At 42.5% G+C, this 21,034-nt stretch overlaps 1 protein-coding gene across 4 annotated transcripts in view; it reads right to left on the bottom strand.

The window, feature by feature from the left end:
- Positions 1 to 21,034, bottom strand: part of FAM13C (family with sequence similarity 13 member C) — a gene marked incomplete at its 5' end in the record, with an annotated part of 134,353 nt that overhangs the window by 50,324 nt on the left and 62,995 nt on the right. For all 4 annotated transcript variants that reach the window (XM_082854581.1, XM_082854582.1, XM_082854583.1 and 1 more), the window contains 2 exons: positions 3,021 to 3,078; positions 20,869 to 20,987. In XM_082854581.1, coding sequence (XP_082710707.1) covers positions 3,021 to 3,078; positions 20,869 to 20,987 — 177 coding nt within the window. The remainder of the gene's footprint in view (positions 1 to 3,020; positions 3,079 to 20,868; positions 20,988 to 21,034) is intronic.

Genomic DNA, 21,034 nt, shown 5'->3' with positions numbered 1-21,034 from the left:
CATACAGGAGAGCTCGGGTCAAGCACCAGCTCTGGGATCAAATATAGCTGAGCCCCATCTATCTGTGACAGAGCAAGTGGAATTAAGAAGTTTAAAAAGCAGATGTGAAATACGAGATGTGAAATTTGGAGAAAATATAAAGCACATATGTAACATCTTAAAAGTGCTACAATCGACAATTACAACATTAGGGTCCATAGAAACATCTGGAAAGTATTTGCGGACCATGCTTCTTACAATGCTCAAGAAACTGCTTTTTTACTTTAGACTTGCAAGTTGGAATGGAAGGAAGAGAGCAGATATGGAACTAGTGGGTTCTTTTTAAAGAACTAGAAGGCTGTGTGTTGGAGGCTGTGGTGTATAAATAAAAGGGACAGGGGCTTCCCTGGTGGCGCAGGGGTTTAGAATCCACCTGCCAATGCAGGGCACAAGGGTTCGAGCCCTGGTCTGGGAGGATCCCACAGGCCGCGGAGCAATTAAGCCCGTGGGCCACAACTACTGAGCCCATGCACCGCAACTGCTGAGCCCACGTGCCTGGAGCTCGTGCTCCACAACAAGAGAAGCCCGCACACCACAACAGAGTAGCCCCCCCAACCCCGTCGCAACTAGAGAAAGCCCGCGCGCAGCAACGAAGACCTAACGCAGCCAAAAATAAATAAATAAATAAAAATTAAATAAATAAATAAAAAGGGGCAAAGAGCAATGAAGATAGGTAACATAACAAAAAATTCTACCTTACATATCCACTTGGAGATGGAAGGAATACTCCTATAAAAAATCAGCTGTACAAAGAGACTGAAAGAGAGTTCATTTTTAAAAAGTACAATTAGTAGCAACTGATCATGAGTCAAAAACTAGAAACAACCATACAATGGGTTACAGCAAGGAGAGTGAAAGCTAAAACTACGTGCCAAACATGTATGAATCTCATAAACATAATACTGAGTAAATGAAACCAGACACAAGAGTACATACAGCCCATTTATAAGAAATTCAAAAAGAGACAAAACAAATCTACTTAAGTCCAAAGAACAGTTATCCTTATAGGGGAAGAGTGACCGGAAGGAATTAAATAAGGGTGCCTGGATGCTAACAATGTTGTGTTTCTTGATGCTGGTTACACACTTTGTGAGAATTCATCCAGCCATACACTTATGATATGTGCACTTTTCTATATGTATTTTCTATTTGCATTTAAAATATTAAGGTAGTGTTTCCCACCTTTATTCCATAGGAGTCTGTTGCCTAAAGCAATGTTATTATGGGGTTATTCCATGAAAGAGTTTGGTGTTCTCTTAAGTTTGCGAAATGCTAGGCAAGACCAAGTTTAATTATGTTCCCACTCTATACGACGTCTCCATCAATGAGTCTGAATGAGTCAACCCTCCCTCCATGGCCTTGGACCGTGAGCTGCCCCTGTTCAAGCTTTCCTAAGGTTTCCTCCAGCCCCCAAATCTTAGCCACAATGTGATCTGCACATCTGATTTATCCCGATTGGAACAATTCCACTTGAGCACATACTGCTATCAACCAGTCTGGATGAGCATCACCAGTTTTTCATGGAAGAGCGCATACTTACAATATGCTGCTGACTGCTCTTTCAGAGACCTGTCTCCAATCAGCACTCCGGCACCCATGCAATCCCAGAGCAGTGAACTAGCACATTTCATGTAATTTGCAAGTACAATAGCATGAAGGAATACAGAAAAGCAGATTTTCAAAGAGAGCGTTATGCAACTGTAATTTGAGAATGCTCAAGTCATCTTCACATTCTCACGGGGTTGCAGCTCACACATCAGAGTTTCTCCCAAATACTTGAAAGCTATCACTACTTGACTCTTACAATCACCTCATTTTTCTAGTCACTTATGTCAAAACAAGTCAGTGCTTCTTTACAACCAGCATTTTGCTTATTCCCAGTGGGGCAAACAGCTGTGCTCACGGATTCAGGCTCTTGCCTTTTTTCTCTCAAACCTTTTTTCACTCTTTTTACCACAGGCAAGATTGTGGAATATGAAGGCTGTCTCCAATGCACAAAGGAATAACAAGCAGGGTTCTGGGTTGTTATCTTTAGGACATTTTCCACAACTTCAGTAACTTATTTAACTGGGTTTAATTAGGCACCTGGTTTACCTTTGGCTACTCATTTATGCCAAGTTCTACAGTAAAAAAGAAAAAGGAAAATCACCTAAGTTCAATTAGCTGTCATGTTTTTGGAGGTGGAGGAGAGATGGCATCAAATGATGAAAAATTTGCCCGAAGCCCATCATTTCTCTTCCTGGCGTCTGAACGTCAAGTCTTTTCATTCTTTTTGTCATGATCTTATTAGTTAGACATACCACCCACTGCTCCTTAATTATACAATGAGGGCAAGAGAAATTAGAGTATTCCAAACCAACGTCTTAAGCTAAGGCATTCACGACAACAGGGATCCTAATTACATTATACTGATTTCCAATGGGGGAATTAAATTATATATTTCAAAGAAAATCTAGAACAAGCTTATTAACGTTGTGATGTCCAGTTCAGTGGGAAACCATCTGCATTGGAAAATGTGGCTTCAATGTCTCAAAGCATACCAGAGGACCATTTTGCAAATACCAAACTATATCACACTCCATGGAAAAATGGTAAGCATGATCATATTTGAGACTGCAAAGGGCATTAGAAAAAGCAGGGGTTGGGAAGATAACAAAACTAAGAGAAAATTTTACAAATGTAACCGTCACAGCCATGGTTATATAATCCTGAAGCGAAGTTGAAAGAAGTGTAATGAAATGACTGCTGGACTTGGTTTACTTCCAAGACATACTGAGCAGTCTTGCAAATTATATTTTAAATGTATTTGCTCCAGAGCAAGGAGAAACACGTTTCCAAAGAAGTGCAAGGAAAACACGTTTACTTAAGAGCAAAAACATTTAAAGTTTTAATCAGAATAAATTCCTAGTACTAGGAAAAAGAATAATAAATTTCACGATTAGCTAATTCATGTTCATACAAACAGCAATGACTGCACCTACCTCATTGAGGTCCTGCCGAGTTTCATCCTTTGGCCACACGGCCGCCCTCTGGTCTATTCTATAAAACACAAAGAAAAAGTATTTCCATTTAAAAGAAACCTTTCAACAATGTACATATGAAGTTGGCAGCTACAGATCTGACCACACCCCTGTTAAAAACCCTCCGTGGTGTCCCACTGCCCGAAGAGCAAAATCCAGACTCCTTGTAACGGTCTGCAACACATTACAGTGTCTGAACTCTGCCAGTCTTCCTGTCCCACCTCCTATCACTCTCACCCTTGTCCTCTACCCTCCAGCCTCTCTGGCCTTCAGTTTCTTGAACACACAGTGCTGGCTCCCTGTTCAAATCTTCACACTTGCTTTTCCCCCCGATTTTCACAAAGCTGACTCTGCCCAGCACAGAGCATCAGCTCAGCTCCTATGTCACCTCCCAATGAGTCCTTCCGGATCTCTCTAATCAATCTATCCCTCCCCTTCACTCTCTATTGCGCTGTCTTTAGATTTTCTTCTTAGCGCTGTCACTACCTAAAGTTATGATGTTTATTTGCATTTCCATGCTAAAATGTAAGCTCCAAGAAATCAGTGATTCTGTCCATCTTCTACACTGCTGAATCCTCAGTACCCAGTGCAAAGTCAGTATTTTTACGACCAAATGTGATCTGATACAGTTCTTACAGAAAGATACCATTTGTGCACTGAAGATAGCTTTTGGAAATTTCATTCTATCACTTACCTAACAAAATAAAAGTTACAGCAATTCCTGGGTAACACGGTAAAGCTAGGTTTTGCCATTTCATAGCTTGCAACAGAAGAAAAAGGTCTTAAGGCAAATCTACTCTGAATAAATTTTTTTAGGTTAAAAACAAAAAAACAAAACTCCACTACTGGCAGATGCTAAGCTCTAAATCATGATTCATCAAATGCTATGGTCCAATGGCATCTACCACGTAACATTCAAGTTTTTCTGTAGCAGTTTGCATGCTATTATATAATAAATATATTAAGTTATAATTATTCTTTTTAAAAGGCCTGCTCTCTTAAGGAATAAAAGCTTTAGTCAGTATTAAGTCATTTATAAAAAGATTTATTTGGGGATATAATTATTTACAGTTATTATTCTGCTTTGGTTTGAGTCCTGAAAAAAGTATATATGTCCTCTGAATGGTCATCAAGATGAATGATTTCTGAAAGTAATGATGCACATTTAGAAATGCCATGAGCCTAACTTCTTCAAAGTATTCTTAGGAATGAAAAGTTCCTTCAGTCCATGAGTACTGCTAACTGTGCAAACAACTTACTTCTAATGAGAAACTGAGGAGATGTTAAAACAGAATTGGACGGTCACACTGATGTTGACCACGTCTGCACAAACGTCCCTCCTGGGTGTGAGAGAAGACTAAGGGTCCCAACCACGAGCCCACGGAGAGATGGTCCAGGTGAGAAAGTTAGTTAGGGGAAGAAAGCGCTGGCACACCCACCCTCTGCCCATGAGTTCGCTGGGCCACAAACAGTGACTCCAGGGCTTCAGAAAATACCAAGTAGCTCTTTCCTGCAAAATGGGAGAAACCCTCTCATGGAGAGGGGGTAACCTGACCTATCCAGTAACATCTAAAGTTCTGAATGGCTCATAATTTCCCTGTAACCTAAAGTGGTTCTCAAATTGTGTTTTTATAGAGTTAGAGTAGCCCCAGAAAAATGAAAGAATTGTGTTCTCTAATGGAAAGAATATTTACCACTTTACAGTTTTCAACCATAAATTTCTCCAGGGCTCTGATGTCAGCAAATGGTAAAACAAATAGATGGTAGCAAACATTAATGGAAGAAAGCAGAAATAAGACTTTGTTTAAAATATATAGTATATATTATTGCGATGCAGAGAATATATAGTATATATTATTGTGATGCAGAGAACAGCTACATGTAACACACTCACGTGATCTTCAATGAAAACTACTTGTCATCTCCAGATAAATCTCCAGATCAACTGTAAGAACTGCTCGGGGCTTTGTGACCACCTAGAGGGGTGGGACAGGGAGGGCGGGAGGGCGGGAGACGCAAGAGGGAAGACATATGGGGGTATATGTATATGTATAGCTGATTCACTTTGTTAGAAAGCAGAAACTAACACACCATTGTAAAGCAATTATACCCCAATAAAGATGTAAAAAAAAAAAAAAGAACTGTGGTCTAAGCATCAAAGATGCTTTAATTTAATAGCCATCTGAATGTCTCCTATGTGACTGGTACAGTGCTGGGGAAAATGAATCAATGAGCAGACCCTAGACCTTTAGGAAACTTACAGTCTACTGGATCCTGAAGCAGAGAATAAAACTAATTAAAACCCAGTCTTGAGGTTCTTTCCATAAATCAAGGAATGAGCGCACAGGAGCTGCTATGAGAATGGTGGAGAGGGGCTGGGGAAATAGAGACAGACGAAAGAGACATTTTCAAGGAGAAAAACAACAAGAGGTGTTGGGTGTGAATTGAAAGTATGGAATGAAAGAGATGGTGTAATGAAAACTAATCCAAAGTTTTGAGCCTGTGTGACGAGAAAGATGATAGATGATGGTTTTTCCAGTGGAGAAAGAAAAATAGGTCATTTGGAAGGGGAGAGCAGGCAGCTGGCATGAGTTGTGATTTAGACATTTGAAGCTTGAACTGAGGATAAAACAGGGAAGTGAAAATACCTGAGCCGGGCTCACGGTAGCACGGGGCACTCGACGGTGTGTTCCAGAGAGTGAGGGCAGAGATAACAACAGTGACTCACAGTGGTCACAGGTTCTCCATCAGCTTTTCACTTGCTGTGTGGCCAGAGCCTAGCACAGTGCATGGCACATGTCACATGCTCTCTACATGCCTTTCAGTTGGATGAAAAGATGAAGAAACAGAAGGACCCAGACCCAAGAATGACTTCTTGATCTACCACTTACTAGGTGTGTGTACCCACTGGCAAGATATTAACCTCTCTCAGCCTCAGTTTCCTCATCTGTCAAGTGAAGATAATATCAGCTACCGCACAGGATAATTCAGGATGTGAAGGACAGTTCATGAAAAATGTTTATGACTACTGTTGGCTGTATTAAAAATAACACATGGGGCTTCCCTGGTGGCACAGTGGTTGAGAATCTGCCTGCCGATGCAGGGGACATGGGTTTGAGCCCTGGTCTGGGAAGATCCCACATGCCACAGAGCAACTAGGCCCGTGAGCCACAACTACTGAGCCTGTGCGTCTGGAGCCTGTGCTCTGCAACAAGAGAGGCCACAACAGTGAGAGGCCCATGCACCGTGATGAAGAGTGGCCCCCACTTGCCGCAACTAGAGAAAGTCCTCGCACAGAAACGAAGGCCCAACACAGCCATAAATAAATAAAATTTAAAAAAAAAAAACAAATAACACATGGATTCTATAATCAAATGTAAAAAATACCATAATAGAATTATAAATGATAATTAATGGTATATTTAATTATAATAATTGAAGCCTTGTGAATAAGCAGGAAGAAATAAAAAGCTGAGTCATCCTTACTCAGGACCACTGGGCAGGTTTCTGAAATTGGCCAATTAGGGGACAGAAGAAAAAAGGGCCGTGAAGAAAATACAGATGCATCACTAAGGAGATAAGAAGGCAACCAGAACAGCACTTTGAATAGTGAAGAGAAAGATGTTATAAGAAAAAAGAGTGTCAAGAAGAGCCTAACAGAAATATACTCAGCCATTAAAAAGAATGAAATAATGCCATTTGCAGCATCATGGATGGACCTAGAGATTATCATACTAAGTGAAGTAAGCCAGATAAAGACAAATATCATATGATATCACTTATATGTGGAACCGAAAATATGACACAAATGAACTTATCTACGAAACAGACATAGAGAACAGACTTGTGGTTGCCAAAGGGAGAGGTGGTGGGGGGAGGGAAGGGTTGGGAGTTTGGGATTAGCAGATGCAAACTATTACATATAGGATGGCTAAACAACAAGGTCCTACTGTATAGCACAGGGAACTATATTCAGTATGCTGTGATAAACCATAATGGAAAAAAATACAAAAAAGAATATATGTTTAACTGAGTCACTTTGCTGTACAGCAGAAATTAAATACAACATTGTAAATCAACTATACTTCAGCAGGACAGGAATAAAGACACAGACATAGAGAATGGACTTGAGGACACGGGGAGGGGGAAGGGTACACTGGGACAAAGTGAAAGAGTGGCATGGACATATATACACTACCAAACGTAAAATAGATAGCTAGTAGGAAGCAGCCACATAGCACAGGGAGATCAGCTCAGTGCTTTGTGACCACCTATAGGGGTGGGATGGGCAGGGTGTGAGGGAGACGCAAGAGGGAGGGGAGATGGGATTATAAATATACGTACAGTTGATTCACTTTGTTATACAGCAGAAACTAACACAACATTGTGAAGCAGTTATACTCCAATAAAGATGTTAAAAAAAACCCAGTATACTTCAATAAGATTTTTAAAAAAAAGAAGAGCCTAACAATTTCAGGTAAATGCCAGGCACTTTATTTACATTATTTCATCTAATCCTCATGGTAACCACATGAGATTAGCATTATTAGGCCCATGTGACCTAATAGGAAACAGTTAAGGCAATTAAATAATTTTATCCATGAATAAACAAAGATTTATTAAACAGCAACTTATGTCAAGTATGATTGCAGGTGCTGGGAATAAAGCAGGGAATAAAACAAGTCTCTGCCTCACTGTCATAGAAGCAGAGAGACCATAAGGAAACAAACCTGGTGCACCAGATGCTAAATATTACAGAGGAAAAGAAAGCAAGGTAAGGAGAACAGGACGTGCAGGAGGACTGCCCAAGCTCACGCTGCTAGAAAATCGCAGTCATCCGGAGATAATGAGAATGAAAGCAGAGAAACAGAAAGGTCACTGGATCAGAAAAGATAAAGGTCATGGCAGAAGAGGAAATAGAAACGGAAGCTTCTCACTAGAGAAGTTTAGCAACGAAAAGAGGAGAACTGGAACAGGAGCTAGGTGTCTCAAATTCCCTTCTTCTTAAGATCTTTAAAGGTAGTGTTTGAACCATTTACAATCCTGCCAACTCCGATACAACCCTGCTCTCTAGCTCATGCCCAAGGAAGCAGGAAATTGCAGCCTGGACTCAGAGCTCTCAGCACTGATGCCTCCCATCACCACCACCCCCAACACCCCCATCACCACCACGCCATCACTGTCACCACCATCACCATGACCATCACCACCAGCAACACCACCAATGCCACCATGACGGCCACCCACCATGACATAATTCAAAACAAAACACTTCTTAACAGAGGAACATAAAACATAATTGTGTGCTGATATTAAACGAGCTTTTTCCTGGACCCTGTGGCTGCAAAACTGTGGCTAGCCCATGGAAGTGCAACTTTTCTAAAACTTGTTGGTGCTCCCACGTTGCTGGAACCCCAAAGCCTGTGCTGAGCCAGCCTGTAGGCTCATCCTGCAGTGACCTTTCCTTGGGAGGTGGACTGGAATTTAAAACAGCAAAGTGAACAAAGCATTAAGATACTTTTCTTGGTCTACAGATAATGTCAAACCCCAGATGTGATCATCCGTGAAGGAGCAGTATTTTAGCATAGGATATTTGATTTATATCAACTTACTGTAATTAATTTAGCAGCTTAAAATGTTCCCTGTCTCAGTAAAAAGCTTCCCCACCTCTCCAATTGCTCATGGAAGATATCTGAGAGTTATCTGACACCCTCCTCTCTCTCAAGTCCAACAGCCAAGCCATTACCAAGTCCAATTTCTTATCCCAAATCACGTTTAGATCTGTCCTCTCTCCTCCCACCGCCACACCTTAGGCCAAGTCGCCATCATCTGTCTTCTGGGCTACCTTCCTGGTCTCTCTACTTCTCCTCTACCTTCTCCAAACCACTGCCCACACAGCAACCTTGTCGCTACCCTTCTGCACACTTAAAATACAGATCGAAATTCTTCCAGCATCCTGTGACATCCTGAAGGAGTTACATCTGTCCACTTCTTCAACCTCAACTCACGTCATTCTCCTCCTCCACGCTCCCTTCCGCCTCAGGCCTTCTACGTGCTGTCCCTGAGCCCGTAACAACTCTTCCCTCTCCACTTTCTCTCCTAATTAACACACGCATCCTCTAGACACCAGGTACCAGACCACTCAGGCCTCCCTGTCATAGGACTTGCTGTATTCTGATCTTTCACATAGGCCGCGTAGCACGTGTCAGTCCCTAATTGTGTATCTGTCTAATTATCTGATTGTCTCTCATGATGGCAAAAGCTCTATGGGGCGGGGATCATATGAGTCTTGCGCAACGTTTTCTCTCTAGAGCTAAGCCTGGCAGTTGGCACACAGTAGGCACTCACATGTTTGCTAAGAAAGGATTAGTCCCAGGGTCACGGGCTGCTGTCGGTATATTCCTGAACGTGTTTAATGATTAGGATAAGACTCATACTCCCTCCTCCGCCTGTGGCATGTAGCAGTACTGGCAGGATGGCATGACTCTCACTCCCACAAGCAGATGCGTTTCTTGCCTGAGGAGACCTGCTAAAGTTGAGCAAGTGGCTTTGCAACCCACGTTTAGAAAATCTGGGCAGCCAGTAAAAGCAGAGCATCCAACACACTTTTCAGAGTCCTTCATAAAGAGCCAGAGCCTGAAAGCTAAACAGCGTCTACCACGGCTCACAGCCTAAGAGTTCAAGCTATTCCACTGCCTCGGATGAGCCTCTGTATTAGAAAACAACACAGGATACACTAATGTATACCCGGATGACCGCCTGCTGGCTGGACGACTGTTGCTTCCTGAAACTCTTCTGAAAACAAAAGGTATATCCCAAGAGGACAACCCTCTGAGCACAATATTCATTATATACAAACAATTGCTCTATATGCAGACACAGGCAAGATGCCAAAGAATTCCAGTAATATTATCACAAATAGTAACAGCCCTCGATACCGGCAAATATAAAGCCCCGTTCCCTGCAGAGTGTAGACTCTATTAAAGACATTCTCTTACTGCTTTTTACCAAATTTCTACGCTAAACGACTGAGATCAAGTATTGGGCAGCCAACTCCAAAGAGAAAGAAACCGAGGCCCAGAGTTCAAAATGGCTTTCAAAGAGACGGCTGACAGAAAACAAAACTACATGCTGAGAGCTGACTTTTCCATCCACGTAGCTCCTTGTCCAGACCAGTGAACTCTCAAGAGGTGGACAAGGGTGTTGGGGCTGGAGGTGGAATGCTGACCCCCAGGAATAGGCCCCCCAGGAGCAGGGACCCAAGCGTGGCTCCCACCTCCCACTGCACTTCTCTGAAGACTAGAATCAACCAGTGTTATTAACAACAGATTCCTTAGTATTCAGCCATAAAAAGGAACGAAACTGGGTCATCTGTAGAGATGTGGATGGACCTAGAGACTGTCATACAAAGCGAAGGAAGTCAGAAAGAGAGAAACAGGGGCTTCCCTGGTGGCGCAGTGGTTAAGAATCCGCCTGCCAATGCAGGGGACACGGGTTCAAGCCCTGGTCCAGGAAGATCCCACATGCCGCGGAGCAACTAAGCCCGTGCACTACAACTACTGAAGCACCGGTGCATAGAGCCCGTGCTCCGTGACAAGAGAAGCCACTGCAATGAGAAGCCCGCGCACCGCAACGAAGAGTAGCCCCCGCTCGCTGCAACTAGAGAAAGCCCGCGCACAGCGATGAAGACCCAACGCAGCCATAAATTAATTAATTTTTAAAAAAGAAAGAGAATACCAAATATTGTATATTAACCCATATATGTGGAATCTAGAAAAATGGTACAGATGATCTTATTTGCAAAGCGGAAATAGAGACACAGACGTAGAGAACAAACATAGGGACACCAAGGGGGAAAGGGGTGTGTGTGGGATGAACTGGGAGACTGGGAGTGACATATATACACTATTGATACTATGTATGAAATAGATAACTAATGAGAACCTACTGTATAGCACAGGGAACTCTACTCAGTGCTCTGTGGTGACCTAAATGGGAAGGAACTCCAAAGAAGAGGGGGTATGTGTATACGGATAGCTGATTCACTTTGCTGTACAGCAGAAACTAACACATTGTAAAGCAACTATACTCCAATAAAAATTAATTTAAAAAAACAAAGATTCCTGGGCCCACACTCACTAGGTCAGGACTGGTAATGTGAAATTAACAAGTACTCCAGGGCATCCCAACCGGAAAACATCATCCTCAAGGCCCAGGTGCAACCACATGGGAGAAGACCAACGGCTGAAGGGCGCAGGTGAGGGACTCCTGGGAGTACGGGAGTGACCTGGGTGTTTCCAGCCTGGCCTCCCAGGGGACACATTCCAGAAGAGGGAAAGGCTAAGTCTCTGGAGACGCTCTGGGCAACTTGAAACACAAGGCAGCCCAGCCACCCTGGAATAGGCACCCCTCCTTGGTGGGCTGGAACAGAGCCCAGAAACAGCCAGAACCACACTAATGCCTGGAGAGTAACTGAGCAGTGAGTCAGGCCCACAATATCGGGACTGGGAGAGGTAAGAAGGTAGAGTTGGGACAGGATATTTAGGACAGGAGACCCAGCAGGAGCAGACGTCCCAATAATGCATTTTCATTAATAATGATGATAGCACCACCTGGTTTGCTGAGCAGGACACAAAGCTCTCTGCTTCATCATCGCACTATTCCACTCACTTGGTACAGAATGCTCCTGGGGCAAGCAATGCTCAGCCCAGGGGGCAGCGTGATCTCAGCAGACGCTTCCGTTCCACGGACAGCTCTGCGCACTCGCATCATCCGCCTCAAGCACCTGCCGAGTCTCTTCATTTTTCTGCCTCAAGGTTTTTTCAAGGCAGAGCTCAATCCCTTAGCCTGAAAGGGTGGGAGAGTTAACCTCTGCTGGGGGCAATCCTTAGCCAGCGGAACACGGAGGAGAGCGTGTGGATAAACACTGTGATCCCCAACTTTCAGAGGGATACGTCTGAGGACTTTCTGAGAATCACAATGTAATACTGTTATGTAATTACTTTTTTCCCCACTAGATCATGAACATGCGCCCATGTAAGTAAAGACTCCCACAAAATGTGGTTTTAAACATCTATCACGCAGATTGGCATTTCTTAAGTGGGTGGTGGTATGCCCTCTAGGGAGCATTTAGGCAATTGAGGGTTATTTGTGATGGGCACAGACGTTGGGTTGCCCCTGACATGCGTGGGGAAGCCCCACACAACAAAGAATTGTTCCACCCCTGCAGAACTTCCAAATGTCCTCTGGGAATGTGAGAGTCACAGGCACTTGCTCTCAGCACAATCTGAACTAGAAAACGATGACGGCTAGCGGATGAAATAGAAGTATCTAGAGTACTCAAGTATGGAGAAGGGGGTTGGATTGGACTGTCTCAAGTGTTTCACCCAGAGCCACTATCCTATGATTTCACCATATATAGGAATCCAGCCACGTGACTTTCTATCTAGTTCTCTCAGAGGTATCAATTATCCGTTATATTCCTATCTCCTTCCATGATCAGATAATTGAAAAATTTACATTCTAAATCTCAGCTGGGTTACCCACTTCAAATCCTACACCTAGACAGCTATTACCCTTAAGTACAAACCAAGGAAACTACAATGGATGTACTTAAAAATACTTTTCAACAATTGTTACTACAGAAATATCTACAGATAGAAATCGTAGAACTAACCAAAATATCAAATAATTTGGAATTAGTTAAATCAATGATGGTATATCCATAGAATAGAATATTTCCAGCCATGAATACTTTAGAAAATTTTATGACGTTGAAAAATACAGTATTAAGTGGGACAAAAAAGTTACACAGAAATATGTCCCTAAGATTTCACATATATGAAGCAAACTGATATATATATTTCATATATATACATATGTATAAATTACATCAAAAATGTTTTATCTAGCATTGATAAAGGAAAAAAATAGAGGGGGGTGGTGGGAGCTGTGTGTGTCATTATATAGGGGTGTGTGTGTGTGTGTGTGTGTGAGATAATACATCACAGAACCACTGGCTCATTGGGAAGATGAAGAGTAACCTGAAAAACAGCCTATGGTCTCAGGAACACGGCACATTTAAACAGCTATAGTCAAAGTTCTAAATTAGATTTAAGTTTAAACACACACTGTCTCCTATAATCATTATTGAAATTCCTCTCTTAAATCTATTCCAAATTAGGCCAAGAAGCTTTCCAAGATATTGAGATGTTAAGGACGAAGTTTTTTGTTCCATCTCCTAGAAATATCATTTCTAACACAGGGCTATAATGACACCGAAGTTTGTAAAACAAGTCTCTTATAGAAAATTGTATGTTAAAGTATTTGTTATAGAAAATCAAATTTGTTCACCTTAGTTATAAATGAACTCAGCAGCCTTGTGATAATTAAACCATTACTCTATTAGCTTCTGTATAAAGACTGTATCATCAGAATGCATTCTAGTCTAGCTTTATACTCTGGGGCCTGCTTTAAATAAACAGTACTTCTAACAGATTCAAACCCTAATGAATCAGGAAGTCCCTTTCACACACCATTCTTTTTTATGCCCACATTAAAACAATAGCAACGACATAAAAACATATACTACAGTGGTAACAGAGGTTATATATGAGTGGTACAATTACAATAAATTTTTATTTCCTTGGAATTTACTGTATTTTCCAATAAAACCATGTTTCACTTATTTTATTATTTTTTTAAATGAAAGAATGAGTTTCCCTTTTATCTTTATGCTAAACATTGTCCAGCGAACGAGCTAACATTTTATCAAGTGATCAAGGGCAGACTCCTTCAGAAAAAAAGAAAAGAAGAAGGAGAACAGGGCTTCGTTCCCAGAATAATCAAGGGTGGGCTCTTTTTCAATCAACAGTTTAAGGATTTGGTGTGGGATTTTTCTGTGCTCTACAGCAGGGAGGATGAATTATTTTTATCTGTGACTGCAAGAGCTTGTATTATTAAGCTAAAGTCTTCCTGTGTCTAATCCTTTAAACATCCAGAGTGTGGAGCGCTTTCAGTGTTAGAGCCAGAGGGGGCTTTAGAAATCATCTGACCCAAACTTGTGTTTGGGGAGGGGACTTAGGGATTTCAGTGACGTGACCAAGGTCACCTGATAGACATGAGGTAAGACCCTGCGTTTCTTTTCTTTTTTTTTTTGGTAATTCATTTTATTGAAGTACAGTTGATTTACAATGTTGTGTTAATTTCTCCTGTACAGCAAAGTGATTCAGTTATATATATGCATCCTTTTTCATATTCTTTTCCATTATGGTTTATCACAGGATATTGAATATAGTTCCCTGTGCTATACAGTAGGACCTTGTTGTTTAGCCATCCTATATGTAATTGTTTGCATCTGCTAATCCCAAACTCCCAATCCATTCCTCCCCCCCCCACCAACCTCCCCTTTGGCAACCACAAATCTGTTCTCTATGTCTGTGCGTCTGTTTCTGTTTCGTAGATAGGTTCATTTGTGTCATATTTTAGATTCCACATATACGTGGTATCATATGGTATTTAAGACCCTGCATTTCTTAAATTGAATGTTTTTTCCATTCCACCAGCTTGCTTCTGCACCCATGGGGGTGAAGGCAGGATGGGGGGATGAGAAGAGCCCTCACTGTACGGCTGTCTTCCTATGCAGTATAAGCAAAGAAAGCTATTTTTAGAACCCACTCATTGCCCAACTGCATACCAGGGACTCTCAAAATGAGTGCAAGACAAACTCATGTTTTTATCTCTACTATACCCCTACCCCCCATTTAACAAATCCTAAAAGCACACTAACAAGAAGAACACGCTGACAGCACGCGGAGCTCCTGCTCTGGTACAGTCCAAGAAGGCAGATCTTAAGCTCTTTATTATTAAAACTCTCTGGCTGCTCATTCCCTTACTCATTCTTTCTCTTTTTAGCAGAGCCCATTTAGACTCTGCCTACCTCTCAAAAAACATTTGAACAAGAAACAAGCAGCTATTAAAACACACACAAGTTGTCTATCTCAAAAACAAAAGATGAAAGGATTTATCCCCCATGGAAAAGCTGCTGGCAACAAAAACTTCCTCTTTCCATAAAGCAGCAAAGCTTTTTCTTTTATCTGGAATGTTACAAAAATAGTCAAAGCCATCAAAGGCCATTATCCTTGCTAATACCCCAATCTTCAACCCCCTCTAACTGGGGACTTCCGGATGAAGAGGCTAATGAACTCTAATTCACAAATGTAACCACCAACTTAATTAGTAGCAACACATTGCTACAGGATAGCTCCTGTTTATACAGGCGAGGTCTTTAACGACACTAAAAGGCTTAATGCTGTCATAAATCTTAATACAATATTTTAAACACAAGGGAGTTAATCACTCTCAAAAGTAAATTTACTTAGCTGGGTAAGAAATCCCCAACTTCATTGTATTCTCTTACATTCATAAATTCCCCTTTGTCATATCTGAGCCGTTTACAGAATTGGCACTGACATTAGCCATAGAAATCAATCACACTGAACTGACTGCTCGAAACAGACGGATGGTGCTTATCTTGGTTCTATTACAAGGGAACTGAGGGCTTAACCAAATCACAGCCTCACTGGGGGTCAAACTAGAAAATGAGAGGGTTGTATTTAATGATTACTAAGGCTTCATTCTGGCTCTAACTAAATGCAGTTCTATACTTTTCCGTGTTTTGAAAAGCTCCAGGTACGCGGCAGCATGCCAGAGAAGGGGAATATGCAGCCTCACCACTCAGATGCACTGAGAATCCAAATTAAAATGTAAACACATCCGGATATATGTGTATGTATAGCTGATTCACTTTGCTATAAAGCAGGAACTAACACACCATTGTAAAGCAATTATACTCCAATAAATCTGTTAAAAAAAAATGTAAACACATCATCTTGGAGAAAGAGGCATTAAGGTATTATCAGCCATCACCTTATTAGGGCTTAGCTCCAGGCAGCTAGAGTCCTAAGGATGAGCAGTTGCTGGGAAGAAAAGGATGGAAGCAGGCATTTTAAATCAAATGCCTATAGGAGCCAGGCAAAAGCATAAATTAATAAAGAGATCTGGGTAGGAGCTGTGAAAAAATGGAGAGCTGCTTCTCAACTCCAGCTATCGGCTGCCTTGTAGGAATGTACATCCTGGGTTATCCCATTTTCAGATTTTTCAAAACAATGTAAAAAAGCCATAAAGACGCTAATATTTAAACACTGAATCAAAATACTTTTACAACAGTCTACCAGTCAAATAGACCTCCACACTAGATACACGTGCAGGACACTGAGTTTGAGATCTCTGATGTGGGGCACTATACTGCCAAGGAATATAACAGAAAATGAGGGGAGCTGGTAAATAGAAGGAAGGGTGCAAAGAAACAGCAGAGTGGGCTGCATCAGTATCTGAGGTTGGCTCTGTTGAGGGAATTCAGAAGAGCAAGCAAACCTGGAGGCAGGAAGAGATTAAGACAGTGAGTCTGAACCTTTTGGGGGACCATGGGTAGCATAGGAAGTTCTGACAAATGCTTTAGAGACGTTTACCTGGAAAAATAAACATATGCAGTAGGCAGAAAAGCGTGGCCCACGAAGATGTCTATGTGCTCATTCCTTGTCCCCCTCCCCTTGTTACCTTACATGACAAAAGGGATTCTGCTGATGTGATGAAGCTAAGGACCTTGAGATGGAGAGATTATAGTGGGCTATCTGAGTGGACCCAATCTAATCAGTTGAATCCTTAAAATCAGAACAATTTTCCTGCCCTTGGTTGTAAGAAAAGAACAAACCTGACCCCATATTGAATCTGTTCCTTTAGCTCTAACCCTGTGCTCTGCTGGCTGTGCTTAGTCATGCTGGCTCTGCACTTTTGTAAAAATAAAAAGATGTTGCCCATAGCCTGAAATATTCATGGTAGCTCATTCTCAAGGCTCTGACCTTTAAAGGTTTAACACTTTTCCATTCATACAGAGATTAAAAGTTGCAGAACAGAGAATAACCTTTGTCTTGTTGGAGGTTCATGGGAACACTGTGATCAGACCTACGTGGACAGCTGCAAGGGCAAAGGATTCCGGCACCAAGAAGTGTACAGCAACCAGCCACATCTTCTCCCCTTTTAGTATAAAAGAAGCCTGAATTCTAACTCAAGGAAGATGGTTCTTTGGGCCAAGAGTCCACCTTCTTCTCAGTCTGCTGGCTTTCCGAATAAAGTCACTCTTCCTTGCCCCAAAACCTCATTCTCGATGTACCGGCCTCTCATGAGACAAGCAGTAGGAGCCTGGACTCGGTAATGGTCAGAAGGAAACATATGGAAGAATGCTAAGAGAGATGCAACATTGCTAGCTTTGAAAATGGAGGAAAAGACCATAAGGAAGCAATGTACGCAGCACCGGGAAACTGGAAAAGACAAGGAAATATATCCATTCTCCCCTCGAACCTCCAGAAAGGAACGTAGGCCTGCTGACACCTTTATTTCACCCCAGAGAGACCCATGTTGGTCATGTATCCTACAGAAGCGTAAGATTATAAATTTGCGCTGTTTTAAGTCACAGGTTTGTGGTCATTTGTTACAGTAGCAACAGAAAACCAATATAGTATACAGACACTCAAACTTTGGAAAAAACATTCATAGACCTCCCTAAAGCGCATTTAGACACACAGATAAACGTCCCGTGCCCTAGGAAGAGCTCAACAACATGCTCTCTGAGCTGAAGGTATGAAACTATTTCTCTTTGGCACGCGTGAGAAGATCAATACCACCCCACGACACAAGCAGCTCCAAAACCTCACTTCTACAAGGATGGATTCATTCTCTGAAGTACCCTTTTGAGTCCCACCCAAACCACATGTGACCCCTTGACAGCTCCTTGCTGTAGAAAGATCTTTCCTTCCTTTCTCAAAGTGCTCATTATGATAAGAACATGCTCCTCCCCAGCCCTCCTCCCCAAGAAGGTGGCATTTTACACCTGCTAAGATTTAGCCTGGCTTCTTCCCTCACTTTGAGCCAGACTTAGGTCTGGAGTGTTCTATTACAGTCCTCATGTCTCTATCGAGATCTTATTGGACACAATATGGCTGCACCTGGCCGTTTGCTGGTTTTAAAATGGAAGAGCAATGTTATCAGGAATGTGAGCTACCTGACTCAAAGTTGTTTTTAGCCTCAGCTCTCATTTCACCAGTTCATCAAATTTCACAATCCCTGTAATATTTAGAGTTTTCTTTTTAAGTTCCATTAGAGTGATCCTAGGTGACGCCACCATGGCTGTGACAAAAAAAACCTGTAGTTTAAAGGTTACCATCCTGATCTAAATACTCAACCTAATATACCAGACGTAACGGCCTCACAACTCCTGATCTGCAACTTAACACCACACGCTGTGACTGTCAACTCTGGTGCACAGGCAATTCTGGAATGCTGCTAGCTCAGAAAGCTAGATCCTGTCAAAGTAGAACATGGAGGCTAGAAAGGAAAAAGAAGAAGAGAACAACAAGGTATTTGGGGTCCTATGGAGGTCTGCTAAAGTACAGAGGAAGACAGGCCAGATCTGTTTTGGAGAAGACAAGCCTGACTCAATGAGGAAGGCTGCCCAGTGACCATGTATTTGGTTCCTTCTCCTGACATGCAGAAGAGGTCTAGGAACAGCCTAAAATGTTACACAAACTTTTGTGTGTATGTGTATCTCTTTTTTTCTGAGGAAAAGTGCCGTAAATCTGAGAATCTGAATGAACTATAACTCCCCACCCCCAAGTGTAGGAGCTGCTGCTCTGTATGTTTCCTCATGAGGACTTTTCTAATTCGATACACTTAGCTCTCCCTAGTCATATGTGAATGATCCCCAGAGCAGAATCCTATTAAATTTCTGACTTGCCCTCTGATAACAGTAATATTACCACTTACCTTCTCCACTGCAGATGGGAAATAGAGTGGTTTTAAGTTTACCAAACATCGAGCGTCTTTGAGAAGGTAGATTGCTAATGTCATTTTCCCCTATCAGCCTCTGTGGAGTATCCAGCCCAAAGGGCACCATACATTTCATATGCAAGCATGAAGGATTTCGTCTTGTTTCTTGTGTGTGTTTTTTTCTGTCTTTTTTATGATTTTGAAATATGCATGGGAATATAGCTGGCCTTATTCTTGCTGAGAGATGCAGTCACCAGTCTGGTGGGGGAGACAGGGTCACTGCCTAAATTGATTCTAATCAACCTAAAACAGCTTTGCTATAGTAAGGCCTCCAACAGGAAGGTGAGTGTCCCGATTAGCAGAGAAATGACAGGGCTGAGTCTTACCCGCTCTGAGGTCAAGTAACAATAAACAGACAAGAGATGGCAACCAGCGAGGAGGTGAGAAAAGGTTTTGAAGAATCCAACTGGATAATGGATCACCTTACTTTTGGGGTCTCCATCAACCCTTTGGGGCTCTGATTCTAAATTTAGTACGTTGAATATTTTAAAGCACAATTTCACTATATATAAAATAGATAACTAATTAGAACCTACTGTAGAGCACAGGGAATCTTCTCAATACTCTGTAATGTATATGGGAAAAGAAGCTAAAAAGGAGTGGATATATGTATATGTATAACTGGTTCACTTTGCTGTACAGCAGAAACTAACACAACATTGTAACTCAACGATACTCTGACAAAATTGTTTTAAAAAGCACAATTTCATAGCACAGCCAATCTTGTCTGTCGTCGTTGATTCATTTAGACTCTGCTGCCTTAGAAAAAATTTTGAAAAGTCATGCCCAGAAGCATAGCCCTCCCTTTCCACTGAGTGAGAGCTATGATTACACTGTACACAAGATCCTACAAAGACAGCTGACACAACTAGCAGTTGAATTCTTTCTTCTGTTTATTTCCAGAAGAGACTTTCCATAGACAGCTGCAAGGCCAGGCTCCCATCCGAATGCCATGCCAACCTTGCTTCGGACAGCCTCCCACCCACATTCTTGCCCTGATCCAGGGCCATCTCTAGCAGGTCCGGGAGACCAGAGGGGTCAGCCCCAGGGCCACTTCAAGGCTTAGAGACACCACCTGGATCAGCACAGGAGCCACGGCTGCTATGCTGTAATCAGACATTTGTAGGTTCAAATTCTGGCTCAGGGGGCTTCCCTGGTGGCGCAGTGGTTGAGAGTCCACCTGCCGATGCAGGGGACGCAGGTTCGTGCCCCGGTCCGGGAAGATCCCACATGCCGCGGAGCGGCTGCGCCCGTGAGCCATGGCCACTGAGCCTGCGCGTCCGGAGCCTGTGCTCTGCAACGGGAGAGCCCACAGCAGTGAGAGGCCCGCGTACCGCAAAAAAAAAAAAAAAAAAAAATTCTGGCTCAGCCTTTTTTACTTGTAGAATATCAGTCAAGTGCCTTGACGACTCAGCCTCAGGCTCCTTCTCCATAAAATGGGGCTAGGAGTACCGGCTTCGGGGAAGGGGTGAGGGCGAAATGACAGAATCTGTGAAAAGCAATTGGCGTGACTTCTACACTGTCATCAGCAATTACCATTATCACAGAAGAAAACCCAGTCCTCTCTAGCATGGAATGAAAGCAGACAAAATGAAATCAGCATTTCTCTCTCTCAGGGCAGGAGAGTCTCCGCTCCTCTCTGAGCCTTAAGGCCGATTATCTTCAAACTGCAGGCAGAGAAAGTAGGTTATGTACATTTCCCTTAGACTCAATGATTCTCCCCCTTTAAGGAGCTTCTCTGACTTCAAGGGATGCCAGCGAAAGTCAGAAAGCCTTGCCTCTTGTGCAGGGGTAGCAAGCACAGGTGTTAGCGTTTCTGGGAAAGGAACCCAAGGCCCAGTGCAACTTCTGACAACAAAGGGCCCACCTTCGTTGAGCTCGCACGGTTTCCTGGCACCTGAAGGTGTGGTTTTGTGGACTCTCCTGAGCTGGCGTTCCTGTTCTCCCCCGACACTCTGACTGGCTGGGTACCACATGCTCTGTCTCCTGCAAGAAAAATAGGAAAAGTAGATGAACTGTCAGCAGCCATCAGT

This window comes from Leucopleurus acutus, assembly GCF_964270905.1.
Source record: "Leucopleurus acutus genome assembly, chromosome: 14".
NCBI lineage: Eukaryota > Metazoa > Chordata > Mammalia > Artiodactyla > Delphinidae > Leucopleurus > Leucopleurus acutus.
The sequence above is the reverse complement of the archived record's forward strand: the minus strand, read 5'-3'. Positions and strand labels throughout refer to the sequence as shown.